General features: G+C 50.1%; 1 protein-coding gene across 5 annotated transcripts; it reads right to left on the minus strand.

Annotated features, from left to right (window-relative positions):
* Window positions 1-2,416: 2,416 nt before the first annotated feature.
* RAD51D (RAD51 paralog D) lies at window positions 2,417-15,078 on the minus strand. 5 transcript variants are annotated; one of them, XM_067537678.1, is made up of 11 exons: window positions 14,991-15,078; window positions 11,701-11,858; window positions 10,034-10,095; window positions 9,513-9,631; window positions 8,535-8,616; window positions 7,795-7,929; window positions 7,129-7,224; window positions 6,744-6,834; window positions 5,209-5,279; window positions 3,715-3,882; window positions 2,417-3,023 (listed from the first exon to the last, which is right to left on the minus strand). In XM_067537678.1, the coding sequence occupies exons 2-11, from the start codon at window positions 11,780-11,782 to the stop codon at window positions 2,940-2,942; spliced, it is 990 nt and encodes a 329-aa protein (XP_067393779.1). In that variant the 5' UTR covers window positions 11,783-11,858; window positions 14,991-15,078; the 3' UTR covers window positions 2,417-2,939. The 5 variants fall into 5 exon arrangements, with proteins under 5 accessions (XP_067393779.1, XP_067393780.1, XP_067393781.1 ...); XM_067537679.1 differs by lacking the exon at window positions 7,795-7,929; XM_067537680.1 differs by lacking the exon at window positions 3,715-3,882.
* Window positions 15,079-17,685: the final 2,607 nt, after the last annotated feature.

Genomic DNA, 17,685 nt, shown 5'->3' on the forward strand with positions numbered 1-17,685 from the left:
ATGCAGTCCATAAACTCATTCCACCCATCTTCTTCAGTGTTCTTCAAAACACTCCATTCCCCACAGGTACTCACTGAACTCTTCCAATCTCCCGTTACCTCTCTGCCTATTTCCCACCCACTCACTCACTCAAAATAGCCACCCTGACATTCTGAGGCTGTCTTTCATATAGCTCCTCTTGTCTGTCCATGCCTCCATTCTCTCCCCCTACCTCCAACCACACATCTCCTACTTCCCCAACCCACTCGTTCCCCACAGTCCAGCCTCTCCAGTTGTAGAAGCTTCTTTCACTTGCCTTGCTCCCTCTAGCTGGATTTTGTTCCCCTCCTCCTTCCATACCACCAAGTCACTTCATCGCTTCCGATCTCACCTCTGAAGCTTTCTTCTGACTGGCATGGCTGGTAGTTAGAGAGAGCACAGCAATTGCCCAGAAACAAATTAGTCTCTGCCTCTGTAGAAGTTTCCATCTCTGTCCTTGGACTCTCCCAGAGAATGTGACAGCGACACTGATTCCTAGAAGACTGACAATCATTCTCAAAAGTACATAGAACATAACACACACAAAACGTTGTTCAGGTGAAGCTAAAGTTGCAGGCACATGTCAATGGTTTAACGCTGAGATTTTCAAAGCCATCTAAGGGTTCCGGAGTCCCAATACCCATCCAAATTGTTTAGTAGCTTAGAAAATCTCAGGCTAAATGCAGGTTACATAAAGTTGAGGTCAGACTAGATGATCTAATTGTCCCTTCTGGCCTTAAACTCTATGGAACTATGACAGCATCTGGAAATGTTTACATTTGTTTCCTTCTCTACCCCACATTTCCCAAGTTGTACTCCACCTTCTTACATAACTCGGACTCCCAAACTAAATGGATCAAGTAATTATGACAGATAGGAGTCTACCTGAAATGTTTATAAATCAGTGTGTAAACATAATTGGTATAAAAAGACATAACTGGTCCAACTGGTCACTAATGATCTAAATTGGCACAGCTCCACTGACCTCAATGCAGCTGTGCTAATTTATAGTCCCAGAGAATTTGGCCCATTGTATCTCCATTACACACACAATGAATATTTGCACAGAAAAGTAAGACGGTAAACTAAAAGTGATTGCAAGCTGTTTGGGACAGGGATTTTTGTGTGTGTTTGTTCAGTGCCTAACAGTGGGTCTTGGTCCCTGACTACAAATAGTTTTATCATCATCATTGGAAGCAATTTTATCTACATCTGGTCATGTTGTTTTTTGCTACTTTCCTAGGCTAGACAAATTCCTAGGCGAATATTGTGCTTATTGTTATCTTACACAACAATGCATATGCATTAAATTGTTGGTTGACTGAGTTAATGGGAAGAGTTATACACCTGCCTGTTAAATTATATCCCTGAGAGAACAGAGATTTCGGGTTCTCTCTAGCACTGTAGCAACACACAGGTGAGAGGGGGGAAAAAACATCTTGTGGTAGCAAAACCCAGATCTGTTGCTGCCTCCTGGGAAATGTTGAAAAACGGGCAATTTAAGGTGATTTGATGGAGATCTCAGGTCTGTTGTGTGTGTTTCTTTGCCCCTTTCATTACTGGGGACATTTGCCTAGAGACAAAAAATAGAAGACCCAACTTCATGTCTACTCTGGAAAAAATTTACAAAAACACCTTGCGGAGTCAGAAACCAGTTTTGGCTGCAGCAGTGCTAGCACTAATGGGAGGTGTGGTATAGAATGAAGCTGGACCCATTTATATTGCAGCACTAGCGAAAAGCAAGTCTAATCAATATGATGGTAAAAATGGATCCGGACACCAGAGCCTTGTCTACACTAATTTTCCCACTGGTGCAAACACACTGATTCAGCTGAATCAGATGAGTGTTTTTCTGTACAATTCCCTGAGTTCGGGCAAGGCCTTAGAGTCTTTTGTACTCACCTGAAATCATGATCTTTTGCAGGAGCAGAATAACCTCATTAAAACAAAGTTCCTCTTTTCCAAGCAAAATATTCCTTATAATAATAATTTGAAAAGAGTCAAAAAAAGTGAAATACAGAAAGTGACACCAAATACATAATCTGAACAGAGTGTAAACACAGGACCAGATCCTCCGCTGGTGTAAATCAGGAGAAATACCAATTTGCACCAGCTGAGGATCTGGCCCAATATGCTTACACCTTTTCCACGAGGTAGCAGCAATATACACCAAAATACCACTGACACCACCTACCAACAACCCAGTATTACTCTGGGCAACAAGGATGTGACCATAAATGTCTAAGAACTTACCATGTGGTTTTCCTTTAGCAGCTTGTGTCCACCCTAGTTCTGCTATGGAATAAGCAGAGCGGGAGCCAGGCCTGAAGGCTGCTGTTGTGATTACCCTTTAAAGTTATAACCGGACTAAAACAAATGGTTGCTACAGTCGATGGAATTCTTTTTGTATTCTTTATTGAGATCTCTCAGAGATCCTCACTAGAGAGCTGGAGATTCTGGGATCAGGCAACAGTCAGCTATAAAAAGCCACGTGACCAGCAGTGTGGTATTTATGCAGTCGATACACATACCCATCAAAGAATTCAGCAAAATTCCCGCTGATCCTGTGACACCCTGAGACAAAGGTTTCTCTGACAATCCACAAAGCACAAAGACCCCAGAAAAGGGCCTGTGGTTTTATTGCACTCCAGAAAAGTGCTACAGCCACAGACAGTGCTTGTCTGAGTCACAGACACATTCCCTTTATCTCCTAGGGACCCCAAACCTCTCTTGTCCAGGATGAGGGAATTCTTTTGTTGGCAGGAGCAACAGAAAACAGCCCTGGTTCTACTGGGACTCCAAGCATCTCTCCATGCCCCCAAGATGGCGTGGCTAATGTGGTCTGGTTCTGCAATCTTCAGTGTATTAGCTTCAAAGGTGCTCACAGTAAAGGTTCTTTGTAATCTGCTTTTCACCCTCCATCAGGATCCCTCTCCAGATGCAGTTGGGCTCTCTTCCAACACCCCACAGTTTCTGATGACCAGCTCCACCTGAATGCCAGTTGGCTGTAAGAGAAGCCAAGACGAATTTAAGCTCACATGTCTAAGGGTTTGTCTATACTGAGGCATCCTGGAAAATTTTGATTTTGATTTGGGCTTTTGGACACTACCGCGGTACAAATACACTCAACAGCAATTTGGCTTAGGAACTGAAACAGAATATAGGGCCAGATCTTCAGGAGGTGTAAATCAGCATGGACCCAGTGCCTTCAATGGAGTTACACTGGTTTACACCATATGAGGGCCTGGCCCATTGTATCTAATTTGAAGCTGGAGTGAGAACAATACGACACAGTCACCCATGTTAGTAACTGGCCAGGACATCTGAGCCAACGTTCTTCCTCTTGCAAGTAGTGATATGGGATCTTTAATGACCAGGCATAGTCAGGAGTGCTTGAAGGCACTGAGTCAGTGTGGCCCAAACTGGAAATGGAGCAACTGATTTAGTGTGCCCAGAATTATAAGATGGGCCATTTAGAAGGAGCGGGGGAATGCATGCATGTTCCACCGTTTATAGCTTGGTTGTATTTTCTTCAGGTCCCCAAAATCCATCACAGTGCTCTTCTGGTGACTCCTGGATGAGGACTCCCCAAAGGATTCGGTCCCTGCCCGACATCCTGTCTCTGCCTTAGCTCCAAACCACCTTCTCCACAGCTATCCTCACCATTCCCAGATGGGCTCTCCAGCACGGTCTCACCTGCCGGGGGGATTTTGTTATGGAAGCAACGCGACGGGTGCTGGCTTTTCCCCAAGTCCCTTCTCTGCTCTCTAACAGCACCCGGGTGCTGGGCACGAAACTCCAGGAGCGACCCAGGGCTGGCTTGAGGTGGCCGCTGCCGCTATCTCTGGTCACATGGTTAGTCACCTGCAGTGCAACAAATCGGCTTAGCAGTTCCAGCCAGTTACCAGCAATAACTATGCAACTTCTTGCAGTCAAACACAGGGACGCTTAGGGAGCTAATGGATGCAATCAGCTGCTTCCACTGAGTTTTATTCCTCTCCTTCCTTTGCCCTTTGTCATGACTGGCCCTGCTGCCATTCCAGTGCTTAATTTGTAATGAGAGAGATGCAATTTTGTTTACTTGCATAACTGATGCAGGAAGCAAGGGTGCCAAGCCTAGAAGTGCCGGGGCTCAGCCCTGCCACAAATTAAGCACTGTGCCCTTCTAAATGTAATACGGTGTGGCTCTGCACCCCTTTAGCGGTTATGCCATGTACACAGGTTTATAAATCCGCTACTGTTTCCAAGCTCGTCTTTTAGCTCAAGCTTCTCCAGGCAGGCAGTTCTCCAGGCCACATCCCTGGATGGCCACCACTTTACATGTCTTAGAAGCATGAAATTCTATTACTCGAGCTAACCCTCCAGGTCTGTTAGCTCACATGGCCTCAATTCACTACACATGGTCTAGCCATTAGAGGGAGACAAAAAGCCACAGTGTGATAGCACGGGTTACGCAAAACTGCTAGGTTAAGACCTGTGCATTGTCTTAAAATGAATTCTGGCCCCAGACTGGCTATGAAGCAAGGAGAGGACAATGTATAGCGGATTCCCTCATGTCTGGGAACTGCAGAGCCTGGCGACTTTAAACTCGACTCTGATTGTTCTTCCCCCCTGCAGAATAGTGACTATTCGTAAAGCTTCTCTGCCACGGCCTCCCCATTCGGCATGGTGATCAGGGTCCCCGCATCAGTCCTGGGAGTCAAACACAAATGCACGGCCCCAGAACCAAAGAAGAACAGAGTAGAGAGGCCTTTCCAGTTACCATCCATTTATAAGTGCTGCAATGCCCTGCACCTACCCAAAGACAACTGGACCAAGGGCCAGGCACATAGATTACACATGAATCTACGTCAGTTGTTGAATCAGAGCGACCCTAACAACCACCCGTCCTTAACTCCTCCTGGATCAGTGAGGAGAAATGGCTTGTTGGCAGAGTTGATAAAAAGCTGCTCAGCTCTGTTCTCGCCCTGCAGTCCCAGGGGGTTTGTGGGCTGCATGGAAGTGGTGCTGCAGTTCAGAGGACAATCCCAGGGGAATGAAGCTAACAGAGCTGCAGGACCCCCGTTTCCTGCTCCTGTGCAGCTTTGAACAGATTCACCCCTGTCAAAATCATCTGCCTCCAAATTCTTTTGAAAGCAGGATCCCTCGCTCCCAGCCCAGGAAGAGAAAGGCCAGGTCCAACGAACTCACCACCACAGCCATGCTAAGTTCTCTGGCGAGCGTTTTCAGTTCCCTGGCCAGCTGCATCATGAGGGCCAAGCCTGTGGATGATGATACAATGGTATTTTGGGGCTTGCTTCCGTTAGAAATGGCTTAGAGACCTAGGACCCTCTCCTGAGGGAATGAATCAGGAGCAGTTCCCTCAATCCTCTGCACCCACTCACGCATGCAGGTGATCCCTATATATTGTGTAAACTTAGTGCAGTTGATAAGTGCTTATTTATCAGTCCTGGACTCCTTCTATTCCTTGTGTCCAGGGAATAAACCTAGCATAAGCAGCTGCAGTTCCAGCTTTCCCTCCCCTCCCTCAACACACACACATCATTAATGTGCACCAGCCCTGAACCTGGGGGGAGCCAAAACTAGAATAATACCATCACCTAGTTCTTCTCTTCAATAGATCTCAAAGTGCACTACAAAGAAGGGCAGTACCATTATCCCCATTTTACAGAGGAGGAAGCTGAGGCACAGGGAAGGGAAGCAACTTGTGCAAGATCATCCTATAAGCCAGCTGGAGCACTAGGAATAGAGCTTAGGGTTCCTGGGTCCCAGTCGAGTGCTCTGTCCATTAGGCCTCCCCCCTCTAGGTGACATAGACTGTCCATGACCCATTCAACCCTTGGCCTCTCTGCAGAGACTGCAGTGTGCACACTTGTCCTCTAGACACCATACTGCAAGTCCCCGGCTTGTTTCAGGCCACCAGACAGCTGGTAGGTGGCATTTTCCTTACTGACTTTCTATAACCACTGGCCAGATGGCTCAGGGGATTGGCAACGGGCAGTGGAATCCCTCACTTTTAGGTGCAATCAAATGCAGCCCAAGTTAGCAGTGACTAGAAAGTTCCCCTCTGGCCTACGTGAAGTGTTTCAGCAGCAGCAGCCCCGTTCCAGGATTAATTGCCTGCAGTATCCAGTCCCGCCACCCCCAGCTAACCAGAAATCAGTGACAAAATCCATGGGGCTGCCGGAACCTCTACAAAGTCCTGACAAGTAAGAAACCAGCTAGGTTTTCAGGCTTATTTGGGAGGGAGCGAATAAGGAGGTATCTGAACGATACAGCTTTACATGGCCTCCAGTGTGTGCTTTGTATCTGTTGCACCCTGAGCAGACGGGGCATTATATAACCTCACGCAGCACTGGAATAAAGAACCCCACAACAAAGTTTTCCTTTCCCCAACAAAGCTTTCCTCTCCCCATCATCCTGGGCTGTCAATACCAGCTGGAAATTTTGCAGGTAAGTAGCAGATCCAGAAGAAACATTGGCAGCAGCTTCCCCCGTTACCTCGTTGCACAGGGCACTGTGCGCCCAGCACGTGTCTATTTCAATCCCCGTCCATTCTCTGGATGATTTGTAAGTGATGAGATTCTCATCAGTGAAGGGCAAAGGAGCGGACGGCGGAAGCCTCACTCTCTGTCCATACGACAGGCAGCTAGAGTGTTTCTTTGCTGCAGAGACCCAGTTCTAAATGCTCAAACTGTTCTCGCTCTGCGGTGCCCCTCACTCACCCTCCGCCTGCCTGCCTCCGAGGAGTGGGTAAATCACAGCTGAGACGGAATCAACCACCAGCACCTTCACCGGCCCCGAGGAGCTCATGACCTGTGGAGCAAAGCACAGAGAGCGTGAGGGCAAGGCACAGGCCACCAGGTACCACACAGAGTGGCAGTTGGACAGCTCGTGCCAGCAGAGGATGCATGGTCACCAGCAGCTCTGGAGCAGGATGAATATTATTGGAGTCTTGAAGGAGCCTGGAAATGCTGACATCAACAGAACCGTCCGCCCAATCTTGCACATTCGTACCCATGTGAGTAAACCCCTGGGTTCCCAGGATCGGGCCATTGCTCCGACGGGGTGGATCTTTACACCGTCAGAGCATGAGAGCCAGAACCCCACCTGCTGGGCCACGCTGCACCGGAGCTCCTGCAACACATCCAGCATTTTATAGATATCGAACACACGGGCCACCTGAATCCTCTGCAGAGCCTCCACCTGCACAGAGAGGAGAGCAGCAGCGTCACGCAGAGACAGCTCATTCGGAGCTGGCCTTACGCTCTCCATGAACTGCACCGTCTTCCACACCCAAACAAGCCCATGCAGCTACAACACATTGGAACCTGGTGCTCACCATTCCCAGCCAATGCATCTACACACACCTGTAATCCAAGGAGCCTCATCCCTTTCTACTGCCCCATGCAGCAGTGCCATTATCCCCACTTTACAGATGGGGAAACTGAAGCACGGAGCCATTCTGGCCAATGTCTGGCAGCTTAACTCTAGAACAAGGAACCTGAATAGGTGGTGCTGACCCCCCCACAGCACCAACTGAGCCAGGAGAGGAAGGTTTGGGACCCATAAAAGAGAGCCAGGAGAAGCCCAAGAAGGCTGGAGCACGGAACAAGCTGAAAGTCTCTCCGAGAAAAAGTCGGCTTCCTGGGTGTCGTGGGCACCCGCCCGGCTGGTTCAGGGCCGGGCCACCATCAGCAACAGCAGCAGAGGAGCATTAGCCCCATTGCTCTGGACACTGGAATCCGTCAGGATCAGTGATGCAGCCAAACTCACCTGCTCCTCCTCGTCCTCCGTCCTGCTCTGAGCCAGCTGGAGCAGGCGAGAGGCTGTGAACCCCCCCGTGGAGTCGATGTAGAGGACGTTCTGCCGGAGGCTGTGGGACGTGCTGAGGGCTATGCTGAGGCACACCTAGGAGGGAGAGCACGTGGATGGATCTTCCCCACATCCCGGCCATCCTTCCTAGCGGACAGGCTTGTTTTCATACTGAACCCCAGCACATTACAAGTCTCTATCACACAGTCACACAGCAGCGGGACAGCAGAGGCACAAGGGCCCCTTGACCTCTGCGGGCAGGAAGATTGACACAGACCCCACCCAGCGGATCCAGGCCTTCTGCCCCGCCAGGCTGGACGACTGCCACGCACTCTAGGTAAGGCATGGCAGCTCACAGCCCCGAGTTCCAGGATGCGTCAGTTTGACACGTCTCCTTCCTTGGGCTATTAGCCGGAGAAGATCAGCAGCCACAAGCAGTGGGATGAATTCTTGCCAGATGTCTGGCGAGAGCTGGTTGTTGGTCTTCAATTCTTGTAAATATCCCTCAGTTAACCCCCAATGAGCACGGTATAAACCATCAAACTGAATTAAAAGTAGAATGACAAACAAGGCCTGGGCTCCCCTTCCCCTGTGGACGCCGAATGGGCCATGGGTGTAGGGAGTGGCCACCTTAAATAACGGGGCAGGAGTCACAACATCTGCTCTGTTAGGTCTAGAAGGTCTTACCCAGAACTGCCCACCTGTGTCTTGCCACTGCCAGGCGCACCTGTGAGCTCTGTCACTTCCCCCGTGTACAGGCCGGAGTCCAGCAGCTTATCCAAGCTAAAGGAGAAACCCACAGCAAAAAAAAAAAAAAAGAGACCATCAACAACCCTGAGCTGATGAAGGCTGGAAATCTGCGATCTCTGGCTATCTGTGTCTCCGATATACTCAGGGCGCACCGCCCTGTTGGCCATACCAACTCAAAGCCACAGCTCCATGGACTCGCCCTCCTTCCTGTCACTCCTCATTCCACACTCCTGGTGAGGGAGGAAAAGCTGCAGCGTGGCAGGTATAGGAACTGAGTCTGAATGGGGAGTCCCTTTGCCTTGCTGGAAGCTCTGGGGGTTTGAATACAGCATAAAGGCAACAGGTGGGCTTCTTTGAGGAGTCACTTTATTGTAACAACGGGGAGGGAAGAAAAAAAGGGGGAGTGGTTGATACTAAGTATTGAACTGTTCATTTCTATACCTGCACCTTACATCACGACTCGATGCTGTTCCAAGAGCAGTAACCATCCTTAATGGCTCAACTCGCCACCCGTGCAAATGCTTAAAACGTTCTGCAGCCGAATGGGATACAAATCTCCAGTACTGATGCAAGCGCACGTGGTGATGAATACATTTCAGGGGCTCAGAGCAAGTTTCCACTGCAGGAGCGTGGCTTGAAATAGGTGAATAGCGCTCATTTGCTAATGCTGTGGACAGGAAAAGCAGAATCTCCATCTACTCAAGAGGCAGTCCTGCTGCTTCCAGATGCAAAAAGTCCCCAGCTCAGCCCTTGCTGGGGGGGGGAAGCCTGACAGACACCGAGTCAATTCAGCTCTCAGCCAAGTGGTTTGACTGTCTCCAGGTCAAAGGTTAATATCCAATTCGGCTTCTGGCAACACAGGTTGGGGAAGGGACGAACCTTTCAGTTGTAACCCTGGACCACCTCCCCTTCGTGTGCGCCATACTCACCTCATGCTCCCTGTGGACAGGATGGCTGTGGAACTCTTGAGCTCCTCGTAGAGATCAGCCCCATTGACAGGAAATGCTGAAAACTGGGCCAGCAACACGCGTCTCACAGCGACCAGGGCCTGTGGGGCAGAAGGCCATCCCCGAATGGGACTCTGACGAGTTGTGAGAGCTTTGGGGGTGGGGACAGTCATTTTGTTCTGGGTCTGTACAGCACCTAGCACAACGGGGCTGTGGTCCACGGCTGGGGCTGCTACACACTACTTCAGTACAATGATTTCCCCAGGGGAGGAGTCTTTGCAGACAGACTGCCGGCACTAGGGAACGTAGGGTCAGATCTACAGCTCACCACAGACAGACTGATTGGGGTGGGGATGCATTGTTAGCTCAGTCATGCCTCATGGCAGGGTCTCTGCAGACAGGCCATGGACATCACAGCATTTAGCTAAACATGGCTCTCCTTTCCAGCGGGCTACAGCTTTAGCTCCCAAGTGAAAAATCCATACCAAGAAATCTCTTCTCACCTTGTAGGACAGGGAGCACTTCTGGGCAACTTCCTCCAGGTCCGAGGCGACGAGGTCCACCACTGCAAGAAACATTCAGAGATGAACGGGTGGAGGCCAAGATCTACCAGCCCTGAAACACCAGGGAACTCATCAGGTACAACACACTATGATGCTATTCCGCCGTGTCCCCTCTCGAAGCCACAAGACAGCTCCAAATCCAACTTTGGGCAGGGATATCTAACACGCAGCTGTGCACACACACAGACACCGAGCTGTGTTAACTGAGCTTCTCAGCCCAACGGCGAGCGGGGCTCCCTGAGCAGCGGTGAATCACAGGAACGCTCCATTAAGATGTCACAGGCCTAATCTGAGACACATTAACTCCCAAGTTTGTACTGGAACACAGAGCGTAAAGGGAACGGCGTTTGGGGCTTATCAAACTCATTGCACCATTGTTGTTCACTGCTCAGGAGGGCCCAGGGCTGCAATGACAGGGAGCGCTGCACATCACGATTCAGGTGCATTGGCAGGTCTGGAAGCCCAGGACTGGAATAGCAGCTAGTGCTAACGTGCAGAATTACAGCGTCTCTGCAGAGCACTGAGCGGCCCAGCGGGCAACACGTGACATAAAATAGATGAGCTGTGCCAAAATCCTGCAGGGATGGACGCTGCACCAAACCCTTAGGGTACGTCTACACGGCAATCAGATGTGAGACTGCAGCCTGTGTGGACGCATGGGAGCTAGCGAGCTCAGACAACTGCAGCAATGAAACCACAGCACGCTGGCCACACTGTAAGGCTGTCCACACTCGCTTGGGACCTGGGTATGTTCTCGAATGGCCACGGCGTCCTGGCTACGGGTTACTCAAGCTGACTATGTCACAGCTAGCTCGGCTGTGCCTAGGTGTGCTGCACTCACACCTCGGATAATTATGAGGAGAGGCTGAGGGAACTAGGCTTGTGTAGTCTGCAGAAGAGAAGAGTGAGGGGGGATTTGATAGCAGCCTTTAACTACCTGAAAGGGGGTTCCAGGGAGGATGGAGCTAGGCTGTTCTCAGTGGTAGTAGATGACAAAACAAGGAGCAACGGTCTCAAGTTGCAGTGGCTGCGGTCTAGGTTGGATATTAGGAAAATCTTTTCCCCTAGGACGGTGGGGAAGCACTGGAATGGGTTACCTAGGGAGGTGGTGGAATCTCCATCTTTAGAGGTTTTTAAGCTGTGGCTTGACAAAGCCCTGGCTGGGATGATTTAGCTGAGGTTAGTCCTGCTTTGAGCAGAGGGTTGGACTAGAAACCGCCTGAGCTCCCTTCCAACTCTGATCTTCTCTGATTCTATGATAATTGCAGCACAGCTATCCCCCTTAGCTACAGAGCGGAGACAGACAGCTCTGTGGCATGTCTGGCTGCCTTAACAGGATGGGGATTCAGGTACAGACCCCTAACCCTGCTGAGGGAGGTGTAAGCCCCATCTCCTCCCCTTCCCTGCTCCAGTAGGAGGATTGGGGAATGCTTAAGTGCAATGCTGGGCTCCCGGCCAGTCACGCCCACTAGTGCAGGAGCACAGCCCCACAGCACAGGCCAGCAAGCAAGACAGCTCTGGAGGCCACCCCTCATTACCCTCCTGGGTTCACCCAGAGCTCCAGGTTGGGGAGATCCTAACGCTGAGACCCCAGGCTGCCCTTTTACCTGTTGTGATGCTGTTGGCTTTCAGAAGCTGGATCATCTCTGCCGTGAGGCCGGGGCAGAGGTCTGCTCGGAGGACCACCATGTCCCTGTGACAGCCCCTAAAGGGAAGGGGGCAGGACCTACATGTGGGGAGGCCGAGTGCCACGCAGTCATGCACCCTGTGCAAGAGAGAAGAGGATGGGTTGGTTATTCCAGGCACCCGGAAACACCCTTACCCGTCACTCTGCGTACCACACACGCATCTTGGTTGCAGCATCCCAGCTTAACGACCAAAGGCGTGACCGAGTCCCACGGACAGCACTGTGAGTGAGGATCATTGCAGGGTTCGCCATGCAGCATGTACGCCGGGGAGTGTCTCTAGGGATCTGGGCTGGACAGAGGCTAAATTACAAGCTTGTGTAGCCCTCCTGTAGCTCACACTGGTTCCTGCAGCTGCTGGTCTCTAACAGGTTCATGCATGACGATCATTTATTGTTCGTCTTATGGCAGCACCTGGGGACTGTCGTTACGGGTCGATGGTCCTCGGCCCTGGACGCACATGATGAAAAGCCAGTCCCTGCTCCATCCTTCCAAGAGGAGCGAGGGCTCCAAGTCCTTTGCGCTGGTCCCAGCAGCTTTTCTTTAACACAGTCGTGGCTGGGAGTTTGGCAGGGTAGCAATCAGAGAACCTGAGCCCAGGCCAGCACCTCCAAGCTATTTGCCAGGCAATGGCCAGAACGTTGTGACTGCATGGGGACCTCCGGCCTGGCTGCAGGGAAATAACCAGTCCTAGGGAACCTTATAGTTAGCGTGTAGGGCTGCAGGGAAGCCGGCATGCCGTGAACATGACTCTCAGGAGCTATAGTCGTACAAATAATAAATGAATTAATTATAGAGCTAAAATTCAGCAGGATCTTGATAAATTGGAGCACTGGGCTGTAGACAACAAAATGAAATTTAACAAAGACAAATGTAAAGTGCTACGCTTCGGGAAGAAAAACCAAATAAACAAAGACCAAATGGGGGGTGACTGGCTTGGCAGCAGAAGTGCTGAGAAGGATCGGAGAGTTGTGGCAGATCACAACCTCCACGTGCGTCAGCAATGCGATGCTGTTGCAAAACAAGCAAGTGCAGTTTTAGGTTGCATGCAAGTCACAGGTGGGGATAGCACCGCTCTACTCGGCGCTGGTTCGGCCTCAGCTGGAGTACTGGGTCCAGTTTTGGTTGCCAGTGTATAGAAAGGATGTGGAGAAACTGGCAAGATCCAGAGGGAGCGACAGAAATGATCCAAAGGATGGAATGCAAACCACATGAGCAAAGGCTGAAGGAACTGGGCATGTTCTGTTTGGAAAAGAAGAGATTAAGGGGGGACATGAAATACTTGAAAGGCTGCCCTAAAAAGATGGAGAAAAGTTGTTCTCTCTTGCCACAGAGGGCAGGACAAGCAGCCATGGGTTCAAACAACAGCATGGCAGAGTTGGATTAAATCTCAGAAAAAGCTTCCTAACGGTGAGAACAGTCAGACAATGGCACAGGTGGCCTAGGGAGGTTGTGGAAGCTCCTTCACTGGAGGTTTTCAGGAGGAGGCTGGGCAGCCACCTGTCCTGGATGGTTCAGACACAACAAATCCTGCATCTTGGCAGGGGGTCAGACTAGACGACCCTTGCGGTCCCATCTAAGCCTCTGATTGCAGACGATCCCGGTGCACTGAGACCCCTTCCATGGGTTCCCAACACGCCCGTCGCTCCGCTCCCACCCAGCCCCTCTCCCCACAGGCAGCAGCCAGGGTTCAACTCACGTCTCTGTCTCCACCTCGCCTCCCAGTGCGGGACACAGAATAAGCAACTGTGTTGCGGGGCTATTGCAGACAGGTCCCGGGGGCTAGCAAACCTGGCACCCCCCCTCTCCCCTGGCAGGGCCCAGGTCTAATCTTTTCAGGCCCAGTGCAAACTTGTAACACGGGCCCCCTCCCACACACACACCCAGGGGAGTTGCAGCCTGGGCTGGGGGGCCTCTGGTAAAGTGTATCCTCCCCCCCCCCCACGGGGGCCCTGCCCCCCGGCTGGCTGACAGATCAGCAAGGGAGGACAGGCACCAAGGCAGCTCCCCAACAGCTGCAGAGCCGCCACCCGCAGCGAGCGGAGCCCGGAGCATCCCCTGGGACGGCCCCGTCTGGCCCACCACCCGCGCTCCGCATGCAGAAGCGACCCACGAGCCTCACCTCCACCAGCCAGGCCCCCCACCTCTCAGACCCCAGGCTCAGCTCCTATTCCCCAGCAGCACAGAGCTGGCTCTGCCGCCACTTCCTGCTCCTCCGCCCCGTTCAGAGATGGGAGAGAGCAAACCCCAGCCTGTCAGCTGCACAGCAAGGCTCGCATCTCAATAGCTATCTCCACCTGCTGGCTGCCCGGAGGAGGAGGAGGGAAATCCCAGCAGAAGGAGGAAAACACCAACCCCAGGCGCGTTCCTGAATCAGGGCCTTGGTCCCTCTGCTGCAAGTCTGACACCGTTCTAGAATGACAAATGTTCTGCACGTCGACAGCCCCTTCTTTCCCAGGATCCCAGAGCACCTGAGAACACATTCATGAATGAATGAATGAAAGGAACACCATCAGCTTTGGCAAGCGGGTTCAGAATACCTACAGGTAACCCCTAAGGCGACAGCCAGGACATTGCAATCAAGTCCAGTTGGGTGGATCTCTGTGATCTAACTGGAGAATCCAGGCCCATAACTGAAAGAAGCTAGCAACAGATTACCTCCCTGCCCCTTCCGTTTTGTCAGTGGTTTACCTTGGCAGCACTTTGTACAGCCCATTTCATTGCTCCTCTGTCTAGGCTGTTGGGCCCCACCCTTGCAACCAGCTTCTGTGCACACAGGACTCATAGCAGGTTGGACACTCTGGTTTGCCCCCCTCTTGTATGTATTTGACTGTATTCATGGGAATCCCATGCACTGAGGCCGTGTGTGTTTGCATATAACCAAGCACACGTAGAATCAGGACTTCAATCAGCTACCTGGGAATTAATACCTCTGAGAATGCAGGCTATCTCACTCCCATTGAAATCTAGCCCCCATTGATTTCAACTGAAGTTAGGAACCTTGATGCTTCTGAGAGGCTGGGCCTTTCTTCCTTGCTGAAATGCCCCACACAGAGAAAAGGGGGGGGGGGGAAACCTTTCTACACCTTTTTTAATGGCAATTTTTACAAAATTAAAAATCAGGGCCCCTGTTAGAAACAATGACTGGATAACAATAATACCACTGAGCATGCATATGACACACAGATATCTTCAGATCACAGTGTACTAACCAGGTTGCTGTAGAAATCCCTGGTCAATGACAATGACTGAAAACTGCTCTGAATCTGGTATATGACTTAAAAGCACCACAACATTTCCATAGCACAGGGAGATAACTGGGGAAGGGGGGGGAATCCAACCATGTTTCTAGCTGGGATACATTTCTAATCAGCTGTTTTATGGAAGAATCTAGCTCTCTTGCCACCAGAATTATCCCAGGTGATTGCAATTCAGTGCCTTCCTGGGTCTACAAATAGTGGGAAGGCAGGACTTTCTGATTTAGCTGCTAAAGTAGTAGGTGCTACAAGTATTTGAGAGAAGGGTTAGTTGGGGGGGGAAGCTGTTAGTGCTGAGAGAGGGAAGTTTTGAAAAGGGGAGAAACAAACGTTAATTAAGAAGAATAACCTAATGGTGAGATTAGTTAGAAAATAGAGTGAGGCTTAGAACTGAAGAGCAAGATATACGGGGCTACTGATTTTTCTGAATGAATGTCACTAAGTTCTGTCTCTCTTCCTGAATTGATCCCTGCTGAATATTAGGAGCAACAATTCACTCTTATAGCTGCTGGTATCAAATGAGCAAGGATTGCAAGTTGTGGCTCTAACTCTTTTCTCTTGCATAAACTGCTGACTAGGAGAGGCTCATGAAATGCAACTGTTTCTGTGAGGGTGTGTGGGAAACAGTAAATAAAATCTGCATACTCTGGGGCAGCTGAAATGAACCATCTTAAACCCTTTGCTGTAAGGGAGCAGGCAATGTGAACATGATCAGAAAGTCAGTTACTACTGTCACTGACAAGGCTCCTTCAGATAAGGACTTGTAGCTCTAAACAAGTCTATGAGGTCTTGTTAGTTTGTTAAACTTACTCCAGCAACTTGAAGTAGCAAATCCAAAAGGCTGGGTCTGCAGAACTTACTTAGCTCTGGACATGGCAACCAAATAGCCACTTGTGAACAAAGTACCGAAAGTCCTTAACTAAAGATCCTGAAGTGGAAGTAATCAAAATGCTCATCAGTGGTATGTTGAAGCAATGTTTTATTTCTGGGCTCAGACCAGCTCAGTTAATAGTCTTGAGGAGTCCTGGATTTCTCTAAAAACATGCAGCAATCACTCGTTCTCCAGAGACTTTAAATACTACCCCAGCTTCAGAATGAGTAACACTTGCTGCTGAAGTACTTCTTGACAAACTCTTGATCTAGTATGCGCACCCTGGAGTGCGCTATGGCTGGAGTGTGTAATTCACAAAGCAAGGAAGAGATACAAACTGGCTCTAACAAACTAACCAGATACTGCTTCTCTTAAAAGCAGGCAGGTTTCTGTGATCTAGGAAGTGAAATGAAACGTGCCCATTTCAGACCTGGTTAATGGCTGACTTAACTACAGTCTGTCATTCAGAAGCCAATTCAGTCTGAATTATTCTAGTGCTCAGTAGGGACAAGTAGTCCTTTTTACAGAACTGACAGATTCCTGTGACCAGACCCCTGTGGAATTAACTTCCACAGGATCCAAAGACTATCCCAAATGTCCCCACCTCCCAGTCTCAGGGGAAGGGGTTACTTGACCTTGCTTTCCCTAGCAAACAGCACTGTGTATGTACTATAAAATATACAAAATAAAGCACTCCACTGCATACCCTTCTTGCCTTGGGGAAAGGAGAGCAAACACATGAGATGTTAGTCAGCCTGCTTAATGCATGACTGGAAGGTGCTCAGGTACGATGGTGTTGCACATAGAACAACACAGCAGGGTTTAGTGCAGCTTAGGAAATGGCTGGCTGTTCACTCCGCTACTCGGTTTCGTGTTTTGGCTGTACAATAAGAAGCCTCAACTCTGACATTCTACAACACACTCAAAGGGCTAGTCAGTTACCTTGCTACAACGCTATGCTCTTCTCAGATCCTGCTCATGACACAACCCCATCCAAATGTATCCTTCAAAGGTCCTCAGACCCGGGAATACTGCAGAACTGTGTTGTAAACGATGGAGCTTGGAACAAGCATAGGTCCCTTTAGCTTTCTTCTTCTGGCGGTCTTTTTTTGTCTTGTCGCCAGGAGATGAGGCTTCTACTGGAACCCCCAGTCCTTACAGAGCATGCTGACAAACAGTTCCTTTGGAGACTAGCCATCAGATCCTCTAATCTGGTAGACTTGAGCTGAAGAAATGGCAAATCTGAGGCCCACTCCACTTCAAGACAAAACTTGGCCGTTTCCTCGTACGTGCCAGAAAAAGTGGAGTTTAAGCTGGTCAGGCTCCCCTTGGACTCTCACCAGGTTAGTGTGTTTAGGCCCATGTGCGGCTGCTTTTTAAAGCTATCCTGGGTCTCAAGCTCCAGCCACCGTCTCTGCTTCTGGCATGCTCCCTGGGCACAGACTTTCTGGTATCCCTCTTTGGAAGTGGGGACCCCACAGCCATCCACCCTTAACCCCCAGACCTATGGTGAACACTCCACAAGCCTCTCCAGAGCTTAAGCACGACCTACTCAGAACTCCTTGTGGGCGTTCTAGTAGATCGTTGTCTGCCCTCAGTGGTACATGACCGCTGAAGCAAATAAACTTTGCAAAAAGATTTCTAAAACAACCATGCTACTCTTTCGACAGCACAAGAGATGTTGATCTATGCAAAAGCACACACCTGCACATGCGTCCCTGCCTCAGTTTCTTCACCCTCTTCACCTTCTTCTTGAGTTCTTTAGGGCTTGATCAGTGC

Source organism: Emydura macquarii, unplaced genomic scaffold (genome assembly GCF_026122565.2).
Source record: "Emydura macquarii macquarii isolate MOO-44397 ecotype Brisbane River unplaced genomic scaffold, CSIRO-AGI_Emac_v2 contig_450, whole genome shotgun sequence".
Classification (NCBI taxonomy): domain Eukaryota; kingdom Metazoa; phylum Chordata; order Testudines; family Chelidae; genus Emydura; species Emydura macquarii.

Excerpts from the sequence above, each read along its gene's own strand:
- RAD51D (XM_067537678.1), bottom strand. The coding sequence starts at position 11,782 with ATGGTGGTCCTCCGAGCAGACCTCTGCCCCGGCCTCACGGCAGAGATG. Across the intron at positions 5,280-6,743 it reads CGGAGGCAGGCAGGCGGAGG|GCTTGGCCCTCATGATGCAG; the intron begins GTGAGTGAGGGG and ends CATCATCCACAG. Across the intron at positions 3,883-5,208 it reads AACTTAGCATGGCTGTGGTG|GTGACTAACCATGTGACCAG; the intron begins GTGAGTTCGTTG and ends GTTGCACTGCAG.